We start from the raw sequence: 19,897 nt of genomic DNA on the forward strand, positions 1-19,897 counted from the left end.
ATACACGGTGCTTCCTAAAAAAAGGCAGCTACCTTCTTCCCACCCTGACCAGTCAGAAAGTCAATGGTGTAACTTGCACGGCAGTGCTGGTCCTTGTCTACTGAGCAAACCAGCAGGGGACCTGTCAAGTTGAGGAATGCTTCAGATCCAGAGAAAGGGAACTGAAATGCTGAAAAAGTGCACCTGATCCACTCCATCTGAACAACCAATCACTGTAATGGACTTCTAAGCTAAAACACACCTTAGCTGATTCATCGGGCTTATGGTGATTTTTTGAAGTCAGGAGGAAAATGAAAAATCAAGCTTCTTGAGATGCTGACTTCTGCCTCAGGACCAAATTACTGCTGTATGTGATTCCTTCCTCCCTCAAGCCACCTTCTGGCTTAGAGTTGCAGCACTAAACTAGCCCATTCACATTCATGCACGAAAAGCTCTACCTCTGCTTACAACATCTTCTCCTCCTTTCAACACATTAGTGCACAAGGAAGCATCAGCAAATGGCATTCACCTTGTTCTTGGTGAGGTAGTCAATGTTGGATGACAGATCATCCACCTCCATCTTCAACTCGCTCTTCTCCTTCTCCAGCTTCTGCTTCACGCGCTGCAGGTTGTCAATCTGCTCCCCCAGTTCCGCCACAGAATCTGCGTGCTTTTTGCGCAGGGCGGCAGCGGTTGACTCGTGCTGCAACGTGGCCTCCTCCAGGTCCCTGCGCAGCTTCAAGAACTCCGCTTCACGCTTCTTGTTCAGCTCTATCTGGCAAGCTGTGGCACCACCTGCCTCCTCTAGCCGCTCGCTCAGCTCCTCCAGCTCATGCGCCACCTCTGCCCGCTGCTTCTCCACCTTGGCCCTGGCAGCTCGCTCGGCCTCAAGCTCCTCTTCTAGCTCCTCAATGCGGGCCTGCAAGTAGACAAAATATGGCAGAAACCACCAGGTAACTCTGCCCAGAATGAAAGGGGGAGGAGAACCCAATGACTCTGATCAGGGTCGAGTGGCTCATAACGCTTCTACCTGGGCTTCCAGGTAGAACACGTGGAACATTGTGGTACCAAGTGTCCAAGAGCATCTACATTGCAGTGGAATACAGGAAATTCCTCAAGGGCCAGACCAAATGTTTGCCCCTTTTGACTTTTGGAATAAATGGGGGGCTTGCTCCCCACTTACCCCCCAAATGTTCAAACCCAGCCCTGCAGCTGTAAAAAATTTTTTTATTTCCCTTCCTTTTTTGTGCCTGTTAACATCCAACACTTCCTCTTGGTTTACCTGGAGCTCTTTAATTTTCTTCTGCAGCTGAATTGCAAGGACTTGCTCATCTTCAATTCTTGAATTTAACTGGTTCATTTCAAAGTCTTTCCTATGAAAGAAAGTAAGAACAAGCTGTGTTTATATCGGGACTGAGAAGCAATTGTCACTGCTAGGAGACTGAGGGAGGGTTGTTTCTACATTGGTGGTTTGAAAATGTAAATGGTTTTTTAAAAATCATGTTTTTTGCATTGTGGGATAAGACCATCTTGCTGAAAATATCATATAAAGGGATGTTCACATATTACACACAAGGAGTACGCAATCTGTGTACCTGTGTAACAATAGTTGAGCTGCACACTTGCACAGTTATTCACAAGTTCAACAAGTGTTGAGCCTGTGTACAGAATTAGTTCAGCCTCACAAATCAACAAGTGTATACTCTTTGACACAAACACTTGATCATGTGGAGAGACAGCTTGTACTTGTGCAACATATGAATAAGCCTACAAAGCAGCTTAATTCTTTGAACCATGTAGCAATTCACTTGAGTTGAGAGCTGGGGCACAGATGAAGGCAGATTCACCAGCTGCCCCTGCTTTTCTTCATTGAGGGCAATGATCTAAAGCCATAATAAGCATCTTAGTGGGTTGCACTGTGCAGCTCATGCCCTTTCTCTGATTCTCACTCCGGTAACTGAAGTTTCCATGAGGACATGAGGAAAAGCAGGAGGGATAAATCCTAGGTACTTGTGCTTAAGTCCCACAGACACAAATCAGACACAAAGCCCACCATTTCTATTTTCACTTGCATCTTCAACAATCCTTCATACAGCAGAGACTCCTACTCAAATTTGCCTTTCGATATTGTGTGAAAATAGAGAACTCTTTTCAACCTGTAATTATTGTTCCAAAATTCCAGTGCAGAAACAATTCAGCATCTGTTGTGAGCTATTATCTCACATCTGTTGTTAGGCTGATATCAAGCAGCCTGCTTAACCCAGTTTGGTTTGATTGGGTGGTATTTCCACCAATTGCATGCTCACTTCTTGAGTTTCTCTTCCAGCTGCTGCTTATCATTCTCCAGATCCATCACAGATTCCTGAGTGAGCTTCAAATCGCCTTCCAGCTTGCGTTTTGCTCTTTCCAGGTCCATCCGTATCTTCTTCTCTTGTTCTAAAGCACTTTCCAGCTGGAGAGCACAAAGAATAGTGAAGGAAAATGAGAAAGTCACAGAACATGCTTTGCTCGCCTGATTTACCCTTTCTCCCAAAATGGTGCCTCCGTGCAGTGATGTCAGAGATAGAGAACCCATGTCCTTCCAAATGTTGCTGGACTCCAACTCCCAACAACCCCAGCTAGCACTGCCAATGGACAGGGATGGTGGCAGTTGTAGTCCAACACTCTCTGGTGGGCCACAGGTCCCCCAACATTGGATAAGAAGCTCAGCCAGCTGGAAACATTACAGAAGCATCTACCCCAAAAAGCACATTTTGCTGTCTGAGGCTAAAGGCAAGATGGTACCCCCACCCCACTCCTTCTACACACAGAAGGTGACTAGACCAGCAGTTGAATCTCACTTCAACACAGGCAATGTTAGTGGCACAGTGTCCTCCAAGGAACCTGAGGGCAGCAGGCTAGTTTAAGGGGGTTAACACACAGGTCTGTCCTCTAATAGAGGAGGAAGCTGTCCCTCACCACAAGCATTTGTTGATACACTCTCCCTAGTGGTAGGGCCAGTTCTGGACTGGAATATTTGAAAGGCAGATATTCCTGGGCAGGCATTTCAAAGAACTGGACAAGTAGATATTGTTAAGGTTTCTGAGACTGACAATTTTCCAGCAAAGCATTTATGGTTGCACAATCTAGTGAGCTTTTAGCCAAACCTCTGGACAAAATGGGTTTTGCAGGTCCTCTCTCCTGGAAGCCTCAGTTATTATACCACCACAGACAATTTTCATGTGCCTTGACTCACGTCATCCACTTGTTGCTCCAGCTTGACTTTAGCCTTGGTCAGAGTGTTGACTTTGTCCTCCTCAGCCTGAAGGTCATCCAGAGCTTGCTGGTGGGCCTCCTGCAATGCCTTTTTCTCCTTGGTCAGCTTAGCAATGACCTCATCCAAAGCAGCCATTTCTTCAATCAGGTTTTTCACCTACGATGGTGTGACAAAAGCTTAGAGGGTTATATGAATAATATGGAAGAGTGAAAGGATGCACAAATGTAAAACTCGGCAGGCCTTTGGTGAAGCATAACAACATTCATCACAGAAGATGGTAATTTTTAAATACCTATCAACTACAAAAGAAAAGTGGTGTAAATTCATGCTTTCACCCCACCCTTTATGCCACTGCCCCAATAAACCAAATGTGTTATTTCTGCTAAAAGGAAAGACAACTTTTTTTTTTCTTTGTGTGCTGTTTTGAAATCACACAACACGAATCCTCTGTTAAACTAGTGGCACTTTCAGATGTCACAAAACCAGCAGTAGTTTGTGCTGATTTTGTACTCTACCTGTTTTTCTTTATTCTTTTTGTGCTTCCATTACCTGTTTTTTTATTTGTATCCTAATGGTGCTCACCTTGTTTTCTGTGGCATGCTTCTCCTTCTCCACCTTGGCCAGGGTGATCTCCAAGTCATCAATGTCTTTCTTCAGTTCAGCACATTCATCCTCCAGCTTTCGCTTCTTAGAGGTCAGGTCTGAGTTCATCTCCTCCTCGTCCTCCAGGCGCTCCATCAGTTCCTTCACCTTGGCTTCCAGCTGAATCTTGGTCTTGATCAAGAGGTCACAGCGCTCCTCTGCATCAGCCAAGTTGTCCTGCTCCTATTGAAGAATATCCAAGAGGAGGGAGCACTTTACCACACTGGGAGATGCTGCTGCTCCATTCTCAAGTGTACAGATATATGAAATGTGCATGGTGGTTAAGGTGCTGTTTTGTCAACTGTCTACAATAAGAGTCTCACTTTGACTGCCTTCAATTCTCCAGCTAAGAGAAACACTGAACCCATCAATTTGTTGAAATTTGTCAGATCCACAGTTCTATCACATGTATAGAACCATGTAACGGGGCACAGAATCAAACATCTCAAGTATCTTATTTTTCATTTTAAAAGCCCCCGACACACCACAAGTTTCTAGTTCTCATGGTTGCATGCTAAAAAGGGAAAACTTGATGAAGGCTCAGAAACTAGAAGGCATCTGCAAAAGAATTCCAAGACTGGTTAGGCAAAGTTGACTATCTAAGCCAGGCACGGGCACTTATGGCCACCAATGGAAAATGCAAGGCATACCCCAAATGCCATACCCAGGGGTCTGCAACCTTTAAGACAAAAAGAGCCATTTGGACCCGTTTCCGAGCAAAAAAAAAATGGGAGCCGCAAAACTCGTCATTATAAAAATAACTTTTTTGTCACTTTTTTATTATTTCTTTGTTTGACCCCTCAGAATTACTCCTCAGAGAAATAAACGTTAAATTAACAAGTTACCTTTTTGTGTGTGTGTGTTCTTCACTCCCCTTCAAAACAGTGACCAGCGTACATGCCCCCTTTCAATGCAGTGACCAGTGTACATGCCCCTTACAATGTAGCGGGCGGGCAGGAAGGTGACGTCGGGACGGTGCGTGACTAATGCACGCACCGCCCCCATGCGACGTCACAGCCAGTACAGCGCCCGCCACAGTGGGGAGTGTCGGGGCGCACAATGTGCCTCCTCCCCTCGCTAGCCCGGAGCCGCGGCAAAGTTGTAAAAGAGCCACATGCGGCTCCGGAGCCGCGGGTTGCAGACCCCTGGCCATACCTGATTCTTCAAGGGGACTATTCCCCCATCCAAACCAGGCTAAATTCTTACAGTATGCCAGTGCCACGTTTCCATCAGCAAGACTTCAGTGCCTTGTCTCTGTGCATATTGCCTCTGTAGACTTCAGTATTCATCTTTTACCTTCTTAGTATATAATAGTCAGGGGGCCACATGGAGGAAGGCCAAATGTGACCTGCAGGTTGCTCACCTGTGACTTACAGAAATGTACGAAAGGAAAATGTCAAGGCCAGATTCACTGTCAGCTTCCTAAACTACATACAACAATGCCTACCCTTCATTTGGAAAGCTCAGCTGAACAGATTAGGTACTCACTGCTTGAAGCTGCAGTGACAGATCATTCTTCTCCTGGATGATGCTGACTTGCTTCTCTTCCAGCTCCTTGCGTTTAGCCTCCGACTTCTCCAGAGCTTCCTTCAGCTTCTGGAACTCCTCTTTGAGGGTGGCCATTTCCTTCTCAGTCTGAGCTGACTTGAGGAGAGGTTTGATCTTGAAGAAAAGCTTCATCCAGGACCAATTCTTGACTGCATTAAAAGCACGGATGTTCCACTGAATGGTGTAGAGTGCGTCCCTGTGGGGAATAAGTAACACATGTTGCGATGTGATTTGGTGGAAACTATTAGTGCCTGATCACTGCCCATTATAGAGGCGGCCGATTATTGCTCCCTCCTCAAACTATGAGCAATAAGCTACAGATTCCTGGAGGAAGAGATGCACAGAGGAACTCAGTATACTAGGTATACACTATCAGCTTGTGTGCAGGTCTTTGCTGAAAATCAGATCTTTTCTGAAACTTAAAAATCACTGTATTAACATAGCGAGCGGAGGGGGGAAGAGACGGAGTGGGGGCCAAAATCAGAAACAAACGTATGAAGGGTTTATTGGCCATGCCCAAGCAAACAAATGCTGATATTTTAAAGAAAACAGAGAAGAACGTGTTCAAGGAAATACTTCATATACCTAAATGTTAATATCTTTGGACTGTAATATTTTATAATGTAACCCTCCCATCTGTTTTGAACAGAAGATAGGCACAAAGTGGTTGTCTCTGTGAGTGAATGTAGCAGTGGCTGATATATGTGCTGCATTGATGGAGCATTGATGAGGTGTGCCAGCACCATTCTGAAATCCTGTCTTTTTCTGCTCTTTGAGGGCATGGCAGCCATTTTGTGTTATGCCATACCCCCATAGCAGCCATTTAGTGGCTGCCATCCACAGTGCTTTCTCAAAATAATTCCAAACATTCCCACTGGCCCAAAGTGGTCTGAAAGTGAAAAGTTTGAGAATATTCCAGCAGACGACATGCAAGGAGTTGCTGTGGCCAGGCTTGCGTGTTGCTATACCTTCTGCCAATGATCCACCCATACTCAATGCGCATCAGCCGTCCACGCATCCTGGCCTGCAGGAGGGTGATAATCTTGGCCAGCCGTTGATCTCGCATCTCCTCCAGGAGACCCAGCAAGCCTGCTTTGAAAAACACCTGCAAACAGGGAAACAGGGAAAGTTGGAACAGAGGAGACATATCCTCTGAAGGACATTCTCCTTGTGCCAATTCCTTGCCCCCAAATTATAGAATACGGAAAAGGTGTCGTATATTTAATATATCAAATCACACAAGTCCACTCACCTCTCTTGGTGCGGCGGCATTGCCCACTGGGATAATTGGCTCTTACCCGGTGGTTTTGCCTACCTCATAGCAATTTGTCACAACTGGTTGGGCATTGGGACAATCCTTTGTTTTGGATGGAGGGGAGGTTGTAGTCTCCGCCTGCCCCTCCAAACGCTGGGGTATCCTGTTAAAGGGATCTGGGGGGAGTGGCCATGTCTGCATACCTAGGGGGGCCAGGGTCGAAGGCACTCCCCCAGATGGCGGTAGTCACCCTATTTGATATAAGACTTAGGAACCCTCGCCTGGATTGACCACGCATCCCTTCCGATGGGTGGGCCAGAAGTATTTAGATTGCCCCATGCCCAAGCTAAACCTCTTTCATCTGTATTCAATAAAGTTGTGGCCTGTTTTTACCCCAAAACCCAGTCTTATTGGTCTCTTATTTATATGGGTTGGGGTATGGGGAGTCCGATGCCTTGTCCTGCAATACCACTTACATGCAGATCCTAAAATAATTCTATTAGGCTATCTAAGCAGGAAGTATAACTACCACATTAACTCATAGTATACTGGAAGTTGTAAGAATATGCATTGGTACATTAACTCTTAGTTTACCAGTAGTTGTAAGCATATGTGTTGCTAAATGATAGAAAACATTTACTCCACTGATTTCAGACTGGGTTCAAGAAGTGTGGCTTTATTAAGTAGCTTTATTCATAAAAGTCATAAAAGCTTCTATAGGTTGATGCTACAGAAAGTAAGCACTGAACAAGCAGGAAAGTACGCTAGTAAATCAGATGTCCTTAGCAAAACAATATGGTAGACACTGAACAAGAAGTTTGAAACAGGGAGAATAAAACGTAGTGGATTTACTACCAGCAAGGGAAATGTATGTAAAATTGCACATGCACATTCTGACCATTCTCAAGGCTTTAGTTTTATGGCACAGCAAATCACTTAATCCGTCCCTTCAATTTGCACACCATGTACCTTTGTGTGTCCAAACTTATATTGGGAGTGGTCAAGGTCCAAGGAAAGAAGCAGCTTCTCTGTGGCCTTCCTGCTATCCACAAATTTGTCATCAGGAATTGCAGCGGGATTCAAGATACGGTAGCTGCAAAGATACAAGAGATGACGTCAGCACACTCAGGAAGAGATGAGGAGAATCACGAACACTTCTTCAACTAAAGCCTACCCACTGAGGTCATTTTGAAAGAGGAGGGTTCTCTGCACATCTTCCCCAGCATGGGACAGATGCAGAGTGTGCTCCTGAAACCAAGTTTTGTATTTATTGTTCTATTTTATTTTATTTTATTACTCCCTCTGAAGCAGGTGTGGGAAACTTCTGGCCTTCTAGATGTTACTGAACTGCAACTCCCAGCCATGGGCCATGCTTGCTGGGGCTGATGGGACTCATAGTTCAGCAACATCTAGAGAGCCAAAGCGCCCCCGCCCCCAGTCCTGTTCTAGAGATTAGACTGAGACATATGTTTTTATTCCTCACTGTGTGTTTATAGCATGTTGTCCAGGTCTTGCGCAGCTGACAGCATCAGCAAAGTTGAACAGAAAACTTAATTACCGCTGCTTAAAGTCAGCATAGAGGATTCTGTTTGGAAAGCCTTTCCGACAGATGCGGATGCCTTCTAGCACACCGTTACACCGTAGCTGATGCAGCACCAGGAAGGGGTCCATGACTCCTGCATGGGAAAGAAGGGAAGGACAGGTCCTAACACCTTTCCTCAGCGATGAGAGCTCATACTTTGAGAATAATAATAATAATTTGAACTAGTGGCCAAAATTGTGGAAAAGTGTATTTCCGAGATTGGATGGCTCATAACACCTGATTGGCTCTCTAAACACTCATGCTCATTGGCTGCATCCAAATGAAGGAAAGCTACTGTATATCCAGAAAAGGGAAGCAAGTTATGCTTCCTTTTTCTGGTTATTTGGCTATAACTTTTGATAGAATACAGACAATTGAACAAAATTTGTTGCATTACATTCTTCATTAAATTATCTTTCCATTGGTATATAATTTTATGGTATTACTCCCAAAAAAGTGGTGTTATGAGCCATCAAACCTCAGAAATACACTTTTTCAAAAAGGTTTCCACAATTTTGGCCACTAGCGTAGGCGTATTTGCATCCACGCAAGGCTAGAGAAATGAGAAAAACAACAAACACACCTGCTACAAAGCTAAACGGTACTAGTAGCAGAATGCAAAACAAGGCAAAGGGAAAGGGATACCTTTACAGCCCAATTCTAAGCATATTTATCCAGAGCAAAGTCACACCATATGTTGGATCCAGACATGAACTTCCATGAAGACCTCTTTCCATTTGCAGGGCTCCAGTCCACCCAAGGCTCCCTGTGGAGGAAGTGGGTGGGGAGGCTGATTCTCCTGCCCCCCAGCAGCCCCCAGCACCACCTCTCATGCTGTTTCAGAAGGTCTCCCAATCCTCCAGGGCCACAGGAGGAAGGAGGAATCAGCAAAAATAACCCTCCCCACACAACCCCATTTCCTCCAGCGTGGCATCACAAGAGCACAACTCTACTCTGGATCCAAACCTAGAATTCAAGCCAGAGTACTAGTGTTTTTAACCTGTATGAGGCTTGAGGCATTGTTTACAGCAGATAAGCTGCAGAGAGATGCCAAACAAATAATCATAAGAGTGTTGTCTGCAGACTTTCCCCAGTCATTCTAATCCCTCACAGACAGAGCGTACTCGTTGCAGTTGTGTACCTGGGGTCTTTGTTTCATTGGGGATGATGCAGCGGACAAAATGAGGCTGGGTAGCACGCAAATTGGTCATCAGCTTGTTCAGGTTTTCCTATAAGGCAGACATACAGGGTTAAGTCACTTCACAGGCTCCCAAGTCCACGTCTGAGCAAAAGTCAAGGAGCTCGTTTCAACCTTTAAAGCCCTCTGCAGCTTAGGATGCAGATATCTGAAGGGCTACCTCCTCTCACAGAAGCCTGTCCCATTATGATGATCTGCGTTTGAGGCCTGACTTTGGGTATCCCCATCACCCAGCTGCTTTTAAGGGCCTCAGGCACAGATTATTATTTCCTGCCCAACCCTGCTCCCTTATATCCCTTTATCTGGAGATCCTGGGAAGTGATTCTGGGGCCCTGTGTGTACAAAGCATGTAGCCTGCTACTGAGCAGCAATTAAAATCCATGCACAGGTTAAGTGGTGGGCCTGGGGAAGGTTCAACTTCCCTCTAAGGGGCTCTGAAAATTGGACCGCTCCCTTTCCCTCCTGACCACAGCCCTCTATCCCCCCCACCACAGCACTCACTCCCACGTTTTATGTGAATGGGGCAGGTCTGCTTTAAGCAAACAGAACTGGCATATTTAGTTTGGCCATCCAATCTATTAAAAAACAGCAACACATCAATGCTACTAAATAACATGTTGCTGCTTCTGTACTCTCCACCTGCCCAGTTTACCTTGCAATCTAAAACCATTCCTAACCCTCTTTGCTTTTAACCTTGTGGTTTCTGGATCATTCACTTGTGAAGCACTGTCTCTCAGTCAGACGGTTGCTGCTCTGCTAAGTGGTTCAGTGTGTGGAGTCTTGTGTCCAGCTACCTCCCTCTCCCAACACTGGAAAGGCCAAGGGCCTGTTGCTCCGACCCTTGTAAGATCCACATTTCTTTTCTTCTTCCCAAGGGTTCTCCTTCCCGCAGTCAAGAGTGAGGAGGAGAGAAGTAGCACAGACTTAAAGTGATGTTCATGTAATAAATTATCTAAACATCACTGCAAGTCTTAACTGCCTCTCCCTCAGCAACGGAGAAGCAGCCAGGAACCATGTAGCGCAGACATCACAGGGGCGGAAATAAGCATTACTCTACTACAAACCGAACCTGACTCCTCCGCATTCTAGCATTATTCCTATTCAAATGCTGATACGATGATCACCAAGAGCTGGCAATACAGGGATAAGGTAAAGGGACCCCTGACCATTAGGTCCAGTCGTGGCCAACTCTGGGGTTGCGGCGCTCATCTTGCTTTATTGGCCCAGGTAGCCGGCGTACAGCTTCCGGGTCATGTGGCCAGCATGACTAAGCTGCTTCTGGAGAACCAGAGCAGCACATGGAAACGCCGTTTACCTTCCCGCTGGAGCAGTACCTATTTATCTACTTGCACTTTGACGTGCTTTCGAACTGCTAGGCTGGCAGGAACAGGGACCGAGCAACGGGAGCTCACCCCGTCATGGGGATTCGAACCGCTGACCTTCCGATCAGCAAGTCCTAGGCTCTGTGGTTTAACCCACAGTGCCACCCGTGTCCCTACAATACAGGGATAGTTACAGCTGTTATTCCTGAGCAATAATATTCTCAAAAGGGGAGAGCACTCTGGGCCAACTGAGGGAAGAATAGCCAAGCCCCCAAAGTCCTTAGTGTCTGCCTGGTGTTCCAAGACTTCACATTCAGGTTATTGCCTGGAAGAAGTGTCGTGTGTATACACAGAGAGAGCCAAGTGAAATTTGAGCCATCAGTTCTGCTTACCATGGGGAGTGGGCAAACACTTACCTTATGCAGCTGGGACACAGTTTGGAACGAAGCTGCCTTCTTGCGCTTCTCTTTGCCCCCTGTCCTGGTTGCATCATCTGCCCAACGAGATATCAGTTTATTCCCTTAATGGTGTTCATTTGGTTCAGGTCCTTGGTTGGTTCCCAAGAGCTGCGAGACCAACCCTATTGCTCAAGTTATAGGACAATTAATTCTCCAGCTCTATTGAATACCCAGGCCCAGAGAATGGTCTGAACTCTACACATCTCTGAAGCTAAGCAGGGGTCAGCCTGGCCACTTTCTGGCTTTTCAGATAACCTTACATATTCTGTATTTAGTGCTTTGTTTGGCACAGAGGGGAATGCCGCTCACCTGAAGAAGAGGACACATAATTTTCATATAAAGTAGCCAGCAGCTTATTTTGCGATTTTTGGAAGATGGTTACCACTGTCTCATTCAATGGGTCTTTGTTCTTGTCTAGCCAGCCAACAATGTTATAGGGCACCTGCCAAAGAGCAAAACCAGCTGTAACAGAGGCAGAAAACAGAAAAGCAACACTAAAAACCCAGTATATGGGAGCCAGGAAACAAAGACATACCACTCCAGCGTAGTGCACCAGTTCAAAGTGGGCTTCATATTTGCGCTTCTTATCTGGCCGTGGTTTTTGGAAGTTGGGTGATTTCCCAATGTGGTTGTCATACAGTTTGGCCTTGAATGACATATCAGAGGCTTTGGGGAACATGCATTCTTCCTCCAAAATGGAGAGGATTCCCATTGGCTGCAAGGAAAGGATACTGATCAACAAACTGGAGGCAAGTTCACTTTTGTTAATATTAGTCCTACGTGAGAGGAGGATAGTCTAAGCAATAGCCACTTCCATGTGATGAATGTTATAAAAAGGCTTCTAAAGTTAGCATGCAAAGTATAAGAAAAACCATATGGGATGGGGAAAAGTGCTTCTAGGAAGTGGAAAAGTCACCGCAAAAGAATGCTTCCCCTCAAAATTGATATACTGTTTGTGTGAAAGCAACCTTGTGCAGTAGGATGACAAACAACTATGCCATGGGGGAAATAATTTTGTTCTACCATGTTGGTAAAGTGATTTAAATTTTTCAGGCCACTGTATTATGTGCACATTGAATAGTGATTTGATCACACTTTCTTTCAGCTCAAAATGGTTGCTTGCCTCCTAGTTCTAAAGGTGTTCTATTTACCATGTTTTCAGTAGAAGAATGCAGCACCCTGGAGCTGTAAAATATAATTTTATGAGGATGGTTCCTTTTTGTCTCATGAAATAAGCAGTATTAACATTATTTCCAACCTAATTTTACTTCATGTTGTTCTTCCCAAAGAGAACTGGGGAACAAGGAGCCATGAGAAGTTCTCAGAAGCTGAAAAGAGTCAGTTGCCAGTGGGAAGTAAATATTTAAATTGTTCCTTTGATACTGGAAATCACTTTTTAAATTCACATTGTAGCTTGCAAGTAAGTGTCTCTTGCAGTGAGGCCATTTTCAGCAAGCAGGAACCGCTAGCCAGAATCTATGGAACCAGATTTCAGTCAAAAAATATGTAAAAACCTTGTTACAACAGAAAGGAAGTTAATTTTTACTTTGCTCTGTTGTGAAAGTATTGGCCCGCCAGACTCATCTGGCAAATTGGCTAGAAACAAGAGGACATTAGAACCGATGTAGCCACATTTCCATTATCACTCAACCTTTTCAGTGACATATATGTACATAAAGCCAGCCATATTAGTTATACAATGATGCCCCAATCTTACCTTTTCGATCAGGTCAATACAAGCCTGCAGGTCCAGGCCAAAGTCAATGAAGACCCACTCAATTCCTTCTTTCTTGTATTCTTCTTGTTCCAGGACAAACATGTGATGGTTGAAAAACTGTTGCAGCTTCTCGTTGGTGAAGTTGATGCATAGCTGTTCAAAGCTGTTAAACTGCAGGCAGAAAGTGAACGCCTAAGAGCCTGGAGACTTCACTGCCCAACTCAAGACACTCCACTACCAGTAGCCTCGGAAGAGTAAAAACCACCCATCACTTCCCAGCTGTTGATCAGATCTGGTGACAATTGGCCAGCATGTTTGTACCCCACACATAAATTCCTGACTGAACAGGAATGCCATAGTTAACTGAATGAAAATTGTTACGCACCACAACCAGGTTACCTGGAGCGCCAAGCATGCCAAGTTTATTGAAACATACAAACAAACAGCAGTGTTCAACTAAATAGTTGTGCTAGCACAAGGGATTAGTGCTAGCACAACAGGATTTGCCCCTCCTCTCCTCCTCCCCCACATGCCCCATGCCATCCCCCAGAACAGACTTGAGTGGGGGGCGCAGGGGGAGGAGAAGGGGAGAACATTCAGCTGAGCAAGGAGAAAATATTGTACTGAAGGAATACTTTACTTAGTGCTATGCTGAATAAAACCCAGAGCCTTGATGTAGCTTCTCTTATGCACCATATGCTATGATTCTGCCTGTCTAGGTTAAATACTTCCGCTTGTCCCATGGTAGAAAGCAATGGTCTGAGTGGTTTTCTGCATCTCCTGCGCTTTCCTTGTATGGGTCTCTACAGTTTTGCCTTTGCCCTGTTGCTTTCCCCCAGAAAACCCCCTCTTTAGTGCTAAATTGGAACAAACAACAATCCACAGAAAGCCCAGCTGCCTTTTGTTCCGATTCAGAGCTAAACTACAGGTTTCCCCAGGTGGTGTGGGGAGGGAAGTGGCAGGCCAAATGGAAGTGTGGATGAGCCCATAGTTCTTGAGATACTAGGTAAAGGTAAAGGTACCCCTGCCCGTACGGGCCAGTCTTGACAGACTCTGGGGTTGTGCGCCCATCTCACTTAAGAGGCCAGGGGCCAGCGCTGTCCAAAGACACTTCCGGGTCACGTGGCCAGCGTGACATCGCTGCTCTGGCGAGCCAGAACCGCACACGGAAACGCCGTTTACCTTCCCGCTGGTAAGCGGTCCCTATTTATCTACTTGCACCCGGAGGTGCTTTCGAACTGCTAGGTTGGCAGGCGCTGGGACCGAGCAGCGGGAGCGCACCCCGCTGCAGGGATTCGAACCGCCGACCTTTCAATCGGCAAGTCCTAGGCGCTGAGGCTTTAACCCACAGCGCCACCTGCGTCCCTCTTGAGATACTAAACCTCAGCAAAAAGCAGTCCACAGTTGTTGTTTTTAGTAATGAAGTACCATTAGGGCCCGAATGCCTGCATGATCATTAATCAGCACTCAACACCGCACAAATGCATACGTGAAACCACCCATAGATAGCATAGCATAGCATGAAACCAGAAAGTCAGCAGAATGGTGTTGTTTGTTATGCACAGACATCAGCCTTTCACCCAGTGGCCACTGGAATGTTTAATAATTCTGTAAGTCACCTCAGGAGGATGGGAAACCGGGAGGGCATTTGAGAAAGGGAATGTCCATTGGCCACTCAGGACATAACTACAGACATGAAATGGGTTTAAAGTTGTTCTTTATCCCAGAGGAACCAGTTCTCCAGGGAGATCTACTGATCTCTAGCGCAGAATTCTCAACAACCTCGCCAAACTGGATCCAATTCTATAGCTCGGTTGAGTTCGGAATTTTCACAATATCTCTTTCAACATGCCAGCAACTTTTTGGGGGCAAGGAAGTCAGCAGCAGTTTGGCATGTGTATTTCATTCTTAGCAACACTTCCCCTCCATTGCACAGTGCAAAATGTGAGCCAGTTTTGAAACCCACCTCAAAGATCTCAAATCCAGCAATGTCCAGAACTCCAATGAAGAACTGCCTGGCTAGCTTAGTGTCCAAAGTTTTGTTGATACGAAAAACTAGCCACTTGAACATGCGATCATAGGTAGCTTTGGCCAAGGCTCCCACTGCATACACAACCTGCAAATAATTATGTAACGATAATTGGTCAGAATTTATATTTGTTCGTTTCTGATGGTGTTACATAGGAATAATGATGATAACGCCAACAACGATGATGATGATAGTAATAATTAGTTTATTATTTATACGCCACCCAGGTGACTGTGCTTGGCGACATGGTCAAGCACAGAAAAGGGAGGAAGGATATTTATAAAATAGAATCAGTATGTTTCAGCTGACACTGATGAAATAGTTTCTGGATAACAAAAGACACAATCCTGTGCATATGCGCACTGTACTCAGTTGGGCTTTATTCTGAGGAAACATGCCAAGAATCAGGCTGCATGTGTCACTGCTGCTATTTGATAATTTAAGCACAGGCAATTTAAGTGACCAACACTCTTTTGCTTGAAATATATATTTTCCACAAGTGACACGTCTTAACACAGAGATTAAGATGCACAACCTTCCTCCCAGGTGCATCGCTAAGAGGTCCTATGGGAAACTGGAGGTAGGGAGGCATAAGGCCAAGCCGTACAGTTCAAGAAGCTTACCTGCTCCACATTCTGGCCTTTGGTCACATACTCATTTCCCACTTTCACCCTAGGATGGAGAAGCCCCTTGATCAGGTCACTTGAGCTGATTCCCATGAGGTAAGATGCTTTATCGGCACCTGCAGTTCAATAAAAAATCATAAATAAGAAAGTGGTCTTGATGAGAAATAAATATAGGTTCCTGCTTATAGTTTAAGCCATTTAAAGGCAGACCAATAATAGTAGTAATAATAAGATCAGAGATTTATAAATCCTAACACATGTGCATTCTGGTCCATTAAAGCTGATGATGCCACAATAAATTTGTATGACTGCTTCCAGATGGGCATTATACTGGTGGAGTTCAATTGCCTACTGGCAGGTTCAGGTTGTGCCACTGAAGTGGATTATACCCCCACCCCCCAAAAATGGATTGTTTGCTGTAAGGAAAGGGAGAAGAAAATGGACTGGAAAGTGTGGGGTAACAATTACTTGCCCATGACATAGTTTAAACTTCCTGCAAACAATAAGAAAGATTGCTCATAAACAGTGGATTTTGTAGAACTCCCCAGAAACTTTGTACAGACAGATAAGGATGAATTCTCAAAGAAACAGGTTGTCTGGAAGTGACCTTAGTCTTTTCAGAAGGGCTGAGGGAGCTAACAGCAAGGTGTTGTCCAATGAGCACCTATGCAATTGTGCCCTCCCCACACCCGGTTCATGAGGACCCTGGAGAAGCTTATCTTGGTAGCTCCAGAGAACAGCCATTTCCTCATTCACAAATGCTCGCAAAGCTGAGTTGACAAAAAGCTAAGTAATGGCCACTGAGAGAAAGTAAGAGGGTTTAAAGGGGGGAGGGCAGAGCAGACATCAGCAGTGGGTCCCAAATGCCATGGGCTTGGCAGCTGCTTGAGCTAATCAGGTGCTTTTGCTGGCTCTGCTTCCAAGTACCACCAGACTGCTAGTTTTGCTGCAACAGACTGATCTGGCGGCCACAATGGGATTTGTAGGCAGCAATGTAGGCAAACTCCCTTACTTTCAGTGCCTTCAGCCTCTGCCTGTTCTTCGCGTTGTTTCTGCTTGAATTTCATGTTGCCAAAGTGCATGATGGCTCCTACTATCTTATAGCAGCCATATTTCTCCTCGTTGCTGAAGCCCAGGATATCCATAGCATGCTGCAGAAGGAATCAGACAAGGTGTGGTCATGACAACGCCATCATTCCATTAACAAAGGACAAACTCAGGATGTACTGGCCTTAGTCCAGAAGGACTGCTGCCCTCTTCTGGTGATGCAAATGCTAAGCAAATGACAAATGCACTATACTGGCTTGTCTAGCTGACATTTCTTTCACACTGCTAAAATATACCTCATTAAAATTAAGTAATAACGCTCAACAGCCTATATATGCAGTTTTTTTGCTATTTTGCATTTTCTGTGCATCTGAGTTCATAGTGTTTTCCATGGTGCACCCTTCAGACCCCTGCCATAAAATTTTCTAGTGTGCAGATAATCTAAAACAGACAAATCCAGAAGCCCACGAACTTTTTGTCAGGAGGCTGGTTGGCAGAATCATTGTGGAGAGGGTAGAAGAAGGTGAGGAGAGAAGGGTGTGGGGAAGAGAGAGAGAGAGAGAGAGAGAGAGAGAGAGAGAGAGAGAGAGAGAGAGAGAGAGAGAGAGAGAGATCCCACAGAGAGTGCTGTGTGCCAGACTGAGAATCTTGGGAAGACCAGGCTCCCCACTCCTTAAATAAGAAAAGGATGCATGATTCACATCAAAACCAGTGCCATTTGAAATGGCTAGCTATGTAGCAACAAATGGGAACTGTATTTTGTTAAGAGTGCTGGAAATTCTAGTTCAGTTGGGGGGTAAAGTACAGTTTCTAGGATTCTTTGTGGAAAACAATTGTGCTTATTATATTTATTTTCTACCCCCTTTAAAAATAATGGGTCTCAGAAGCAGTTTATAAGCCTAGACTGTGTCCCTGCATCACAAAGAGACTTTGACACCCCAGTTGATTTCACAGTGGATTAACACATACATCTGTAGCCAAGAGTTCCTCTCCATCGTCCAGGTTGTCTACAGTTGTTACACCTTGTGAGCAGAAATGGTAGTCATAGGGGTTGGAAGACAGCAGCAGCATATCTGGGGGGAAACAGACAGAAGACGCGTTCTTTGTTTCACAGCATATTGTGGGTACATGCCCAATTTGAACTATGAATCAAGTGGCTATGAATCAAGGATCAGCTTGGAAGTTTTGGCCTCAGAGGCCACATAGTCTCCATTACGCGGCTACCAGAAAGGCATGTACATTGTATAGTTGCATCTCCCGCCAGCTATCTTAGGAACACCCTTGGGCCGCTGACTGATTTAGAAGTGGTCAGCCTTGGCCTTGTGAGCACCAGATAAGATTACTGCTCAGTAGAGCTCTCCAGACCTGCCTAATAAGGTATTGTTTGTCACCGAGCAGCAAGAGCAGCAGGCCATAGCCCAGATTCCTTACTGCCATGACAGGACACTATGCTAAAAATCCCTGTCCGGTCGGAAAAGGGTTTCGCCTACATTTCCTATTTCACAGCATCGGGTTCCATACTGGAAAGATGCCTTGAGTGCAGATCATAGCATGACTGGGAGGGATCATTATTGGACAAGCTTGCCATCCTCTCAGAGAGAGGTCCTACATGAATATGTCTGAAGGACCTCCCTGCTCACGGTGCTCTTATTTGTGTGAGGTTTGTAGGAGCAAACAGGGAGAGAATGATTGAAAGGGAGCAAGTGCAAACCTTCTCTATGACCCAGTTCTGGTCAAGCATAGTTACCCGTTCCATTAATATGTAGATAAAGATGCCCATCAAAATGGGCATCCTGTTGACAGTAATGACATGCCGATGAATGGCATTTACATAAATGACAACTGTATTCAGATACGCATCTGAATCATCCCCTGTAGGGTCTGATCCAGAGGGTGATACATCTGTGTGAGCCTGCACACACACACATACATCTATGTTTCTATGATCTATCTCTTGATCAGGCTCAGAGGTACAGCTTCTGAATCAATTATGTGAAACACCCAACTGATATGCAATGAAACTAACTTCCGGTGTGCTCAGAATCATGGACCCAAGAACAAAAGGTGCTTAGGACTAAACAGAATTTTGGGCAAATTAAAAAAAATTTATAAAATGTTCAAAATTCGAATTGTACTTTCAAATATGCTCAGTTTTCACTTTTGAAATTGAAATTTGAGGGCTACTTAAAACATTCTTAAAACTTAATTCCCATTTGTAACTTGCCAGATTCAATATTCTACATCCAACCGTGTTAGTCATTGGGCAGGTTGCCTTGAGGTCCTTGGAGGGAAGGCAAGTTATAAATGTATTTACATAAATAAGTCTTGGAAACAAGGTTCACTTTAAGTGCACTGATAAGCACAAGCCTTTTCAAAGCACCGGTGCCAATGTCACAAATATTGGGTTAGCTTAAATTTCAAAAGCACTGAGCTGTGTTGACATAAGGTGTGTTGACATTGGTGGCAAATTTCTCCTAATATACACATTTGTGTATGATTATTGTATAACATACACATTTTCGCAAAACGGTTTCCCTTAATATAATGCACTTTTGTATGCTATTTTTCACTAATATTTGCATTTTTATGCATACTTGGCCCTACTATATGCATTTTGTGACACATTTCTTGGCTTGCAAAATTCAGTGAAGTGTGAATTTCAAAGGATAGCTGTGTTTTGGGCCATCCATAGTTTTGAAAAGTGCTTTTAAATGTGAATGGAATTGAATTTATTCCCCATCCCTAGGGATATCATACTGAGCACAGCTCTTTTGTGATCATCTGCATTGTGCTTTCCAAACTAATATACAAATTTATTTGTATAATATTTTAGTGCCTCTCACCTTGGAGTTCTGGCTTCTTTCCAGAAAGGATTTGATAGTAGATGTGGTAGCTCCTCTCTCCTGGCTGCTGGAAAATCACTCTCGATTTTTCCAACAAATCTAGAAACAACAGGTAAGAAATCAGATTGTGGGGTTACTACTTCAAGGGTTTATCAAACTGTTCAAATTAAAAACAACATGGGATGTCATGTGACATCAGCCATTTACTCACAGATGTCAATGTCAGCGGAAGCCAGCTTCCCTGAAGGACCAAAATGGATGCGAATGAACTTGCCCTGTTTTGATGGGAAGGAAAAAGGCAAATGAATAGAAGTACTCACTATGACCTGCTGGTTCTTAAATAGGAAACCTGCTGTATTCAAAGTAAGATAATTTGTGCATCTAGGCCAGTATTG

At 44.7% G+C, this 19,897-nt stretch overlaps 1 protein-coding gene across 2 annotated transcripts in view; it reads right to left on the minus strand.

The window, feature by feature from the left end:
* Window positions 1-19,897, minus strand: part of MYH7B (myosin heavy chain 7B) — a 52,956-nt gene that overhangs the window by 12,744 nt on the left and 20,315 nt on the right. For both annotated transcript variants that reach the window (XM_081916587.1, XM_081916588.1), the window contains 20 exons: window positions 19,714-19,777; window positions 19,503-19,601; window positions 17,629-17,732; window positions 16,625-16,763; window positions 15,610-15,728; window positions 14,924-15,073; window positions 12,958-13,128; window positions 11,776-11,955; window positions 11,550-11,682; window positions 11,199-11,275; window positions 9,404-9,491; window positions 8,239-8,356; window positions 7,650-7,773; window positions 6,394-6,530; window positions 5,366-5,621; window positions 3,818-4,060; window positions 3,215-3,391; window positions 2,286-2,431; window positions 1,262-1,352; window positions 509-898 (listed from right to left, as the gene is read on the minus strand). In XM_081916587.1, coding sequence (XP_081772713.1) covers window positions 509-898; window positions 1,262-1,352; window positions 2,286-2,431; window positions 3,215-3,391; window positions 3,818-4,060; window positions 5,366-5,621; window positions 6,394-6,530; window positions 7,650-7,773; window positions 8,239-8,356; window positions 9,404-9,491; window positions 11,199-11,275; window positions 11,550-11,682; window positions 11,776-11,955; window positions 12,958-13,128; window positions 14,924-15,073; window positions 15,610-15,728; window positions 16,625-16,763; window positions 17,629-17,732; window positions 19,503-19,601; window positions 19,714-19,777 — 3,006 coding nt within the window. The remainder of the gene's footprint in view (window positions 1-508; window positions 899-1,261; window positions 1,353-2,285; window positions 2,432-3,214; window positions 3,392-3,817; window positions 4,061-5,365; window positions 5,622-6,393; window positions 6,531-7,649; window positions 7,774-8,238; window positions 8,357-9,403; window positions 9,492-11,198; window positions 11,276-11,549; window positions 11,683-11,775; window positions 11,956-12,957; window positions 13,129-14,923; window positions 15,074-15,609; window positions 15,729-16,624; window positions 16,764-17,628; window positions 17,733-19,502; window positions 19,602-19,713; window positions 19,778-19,897) is intronic.

This window comes from Podarcis melisellensis, assembly GCF_964234715.1.
Source record: "Podarcis melisellensis genome assembly, chromosome: 6".
NCBI lineage: Eukaryota > Metazoa > Chordata > Lepidosauria > Squamata > Lacertidae > Podarcis > Podarcis melisellensis.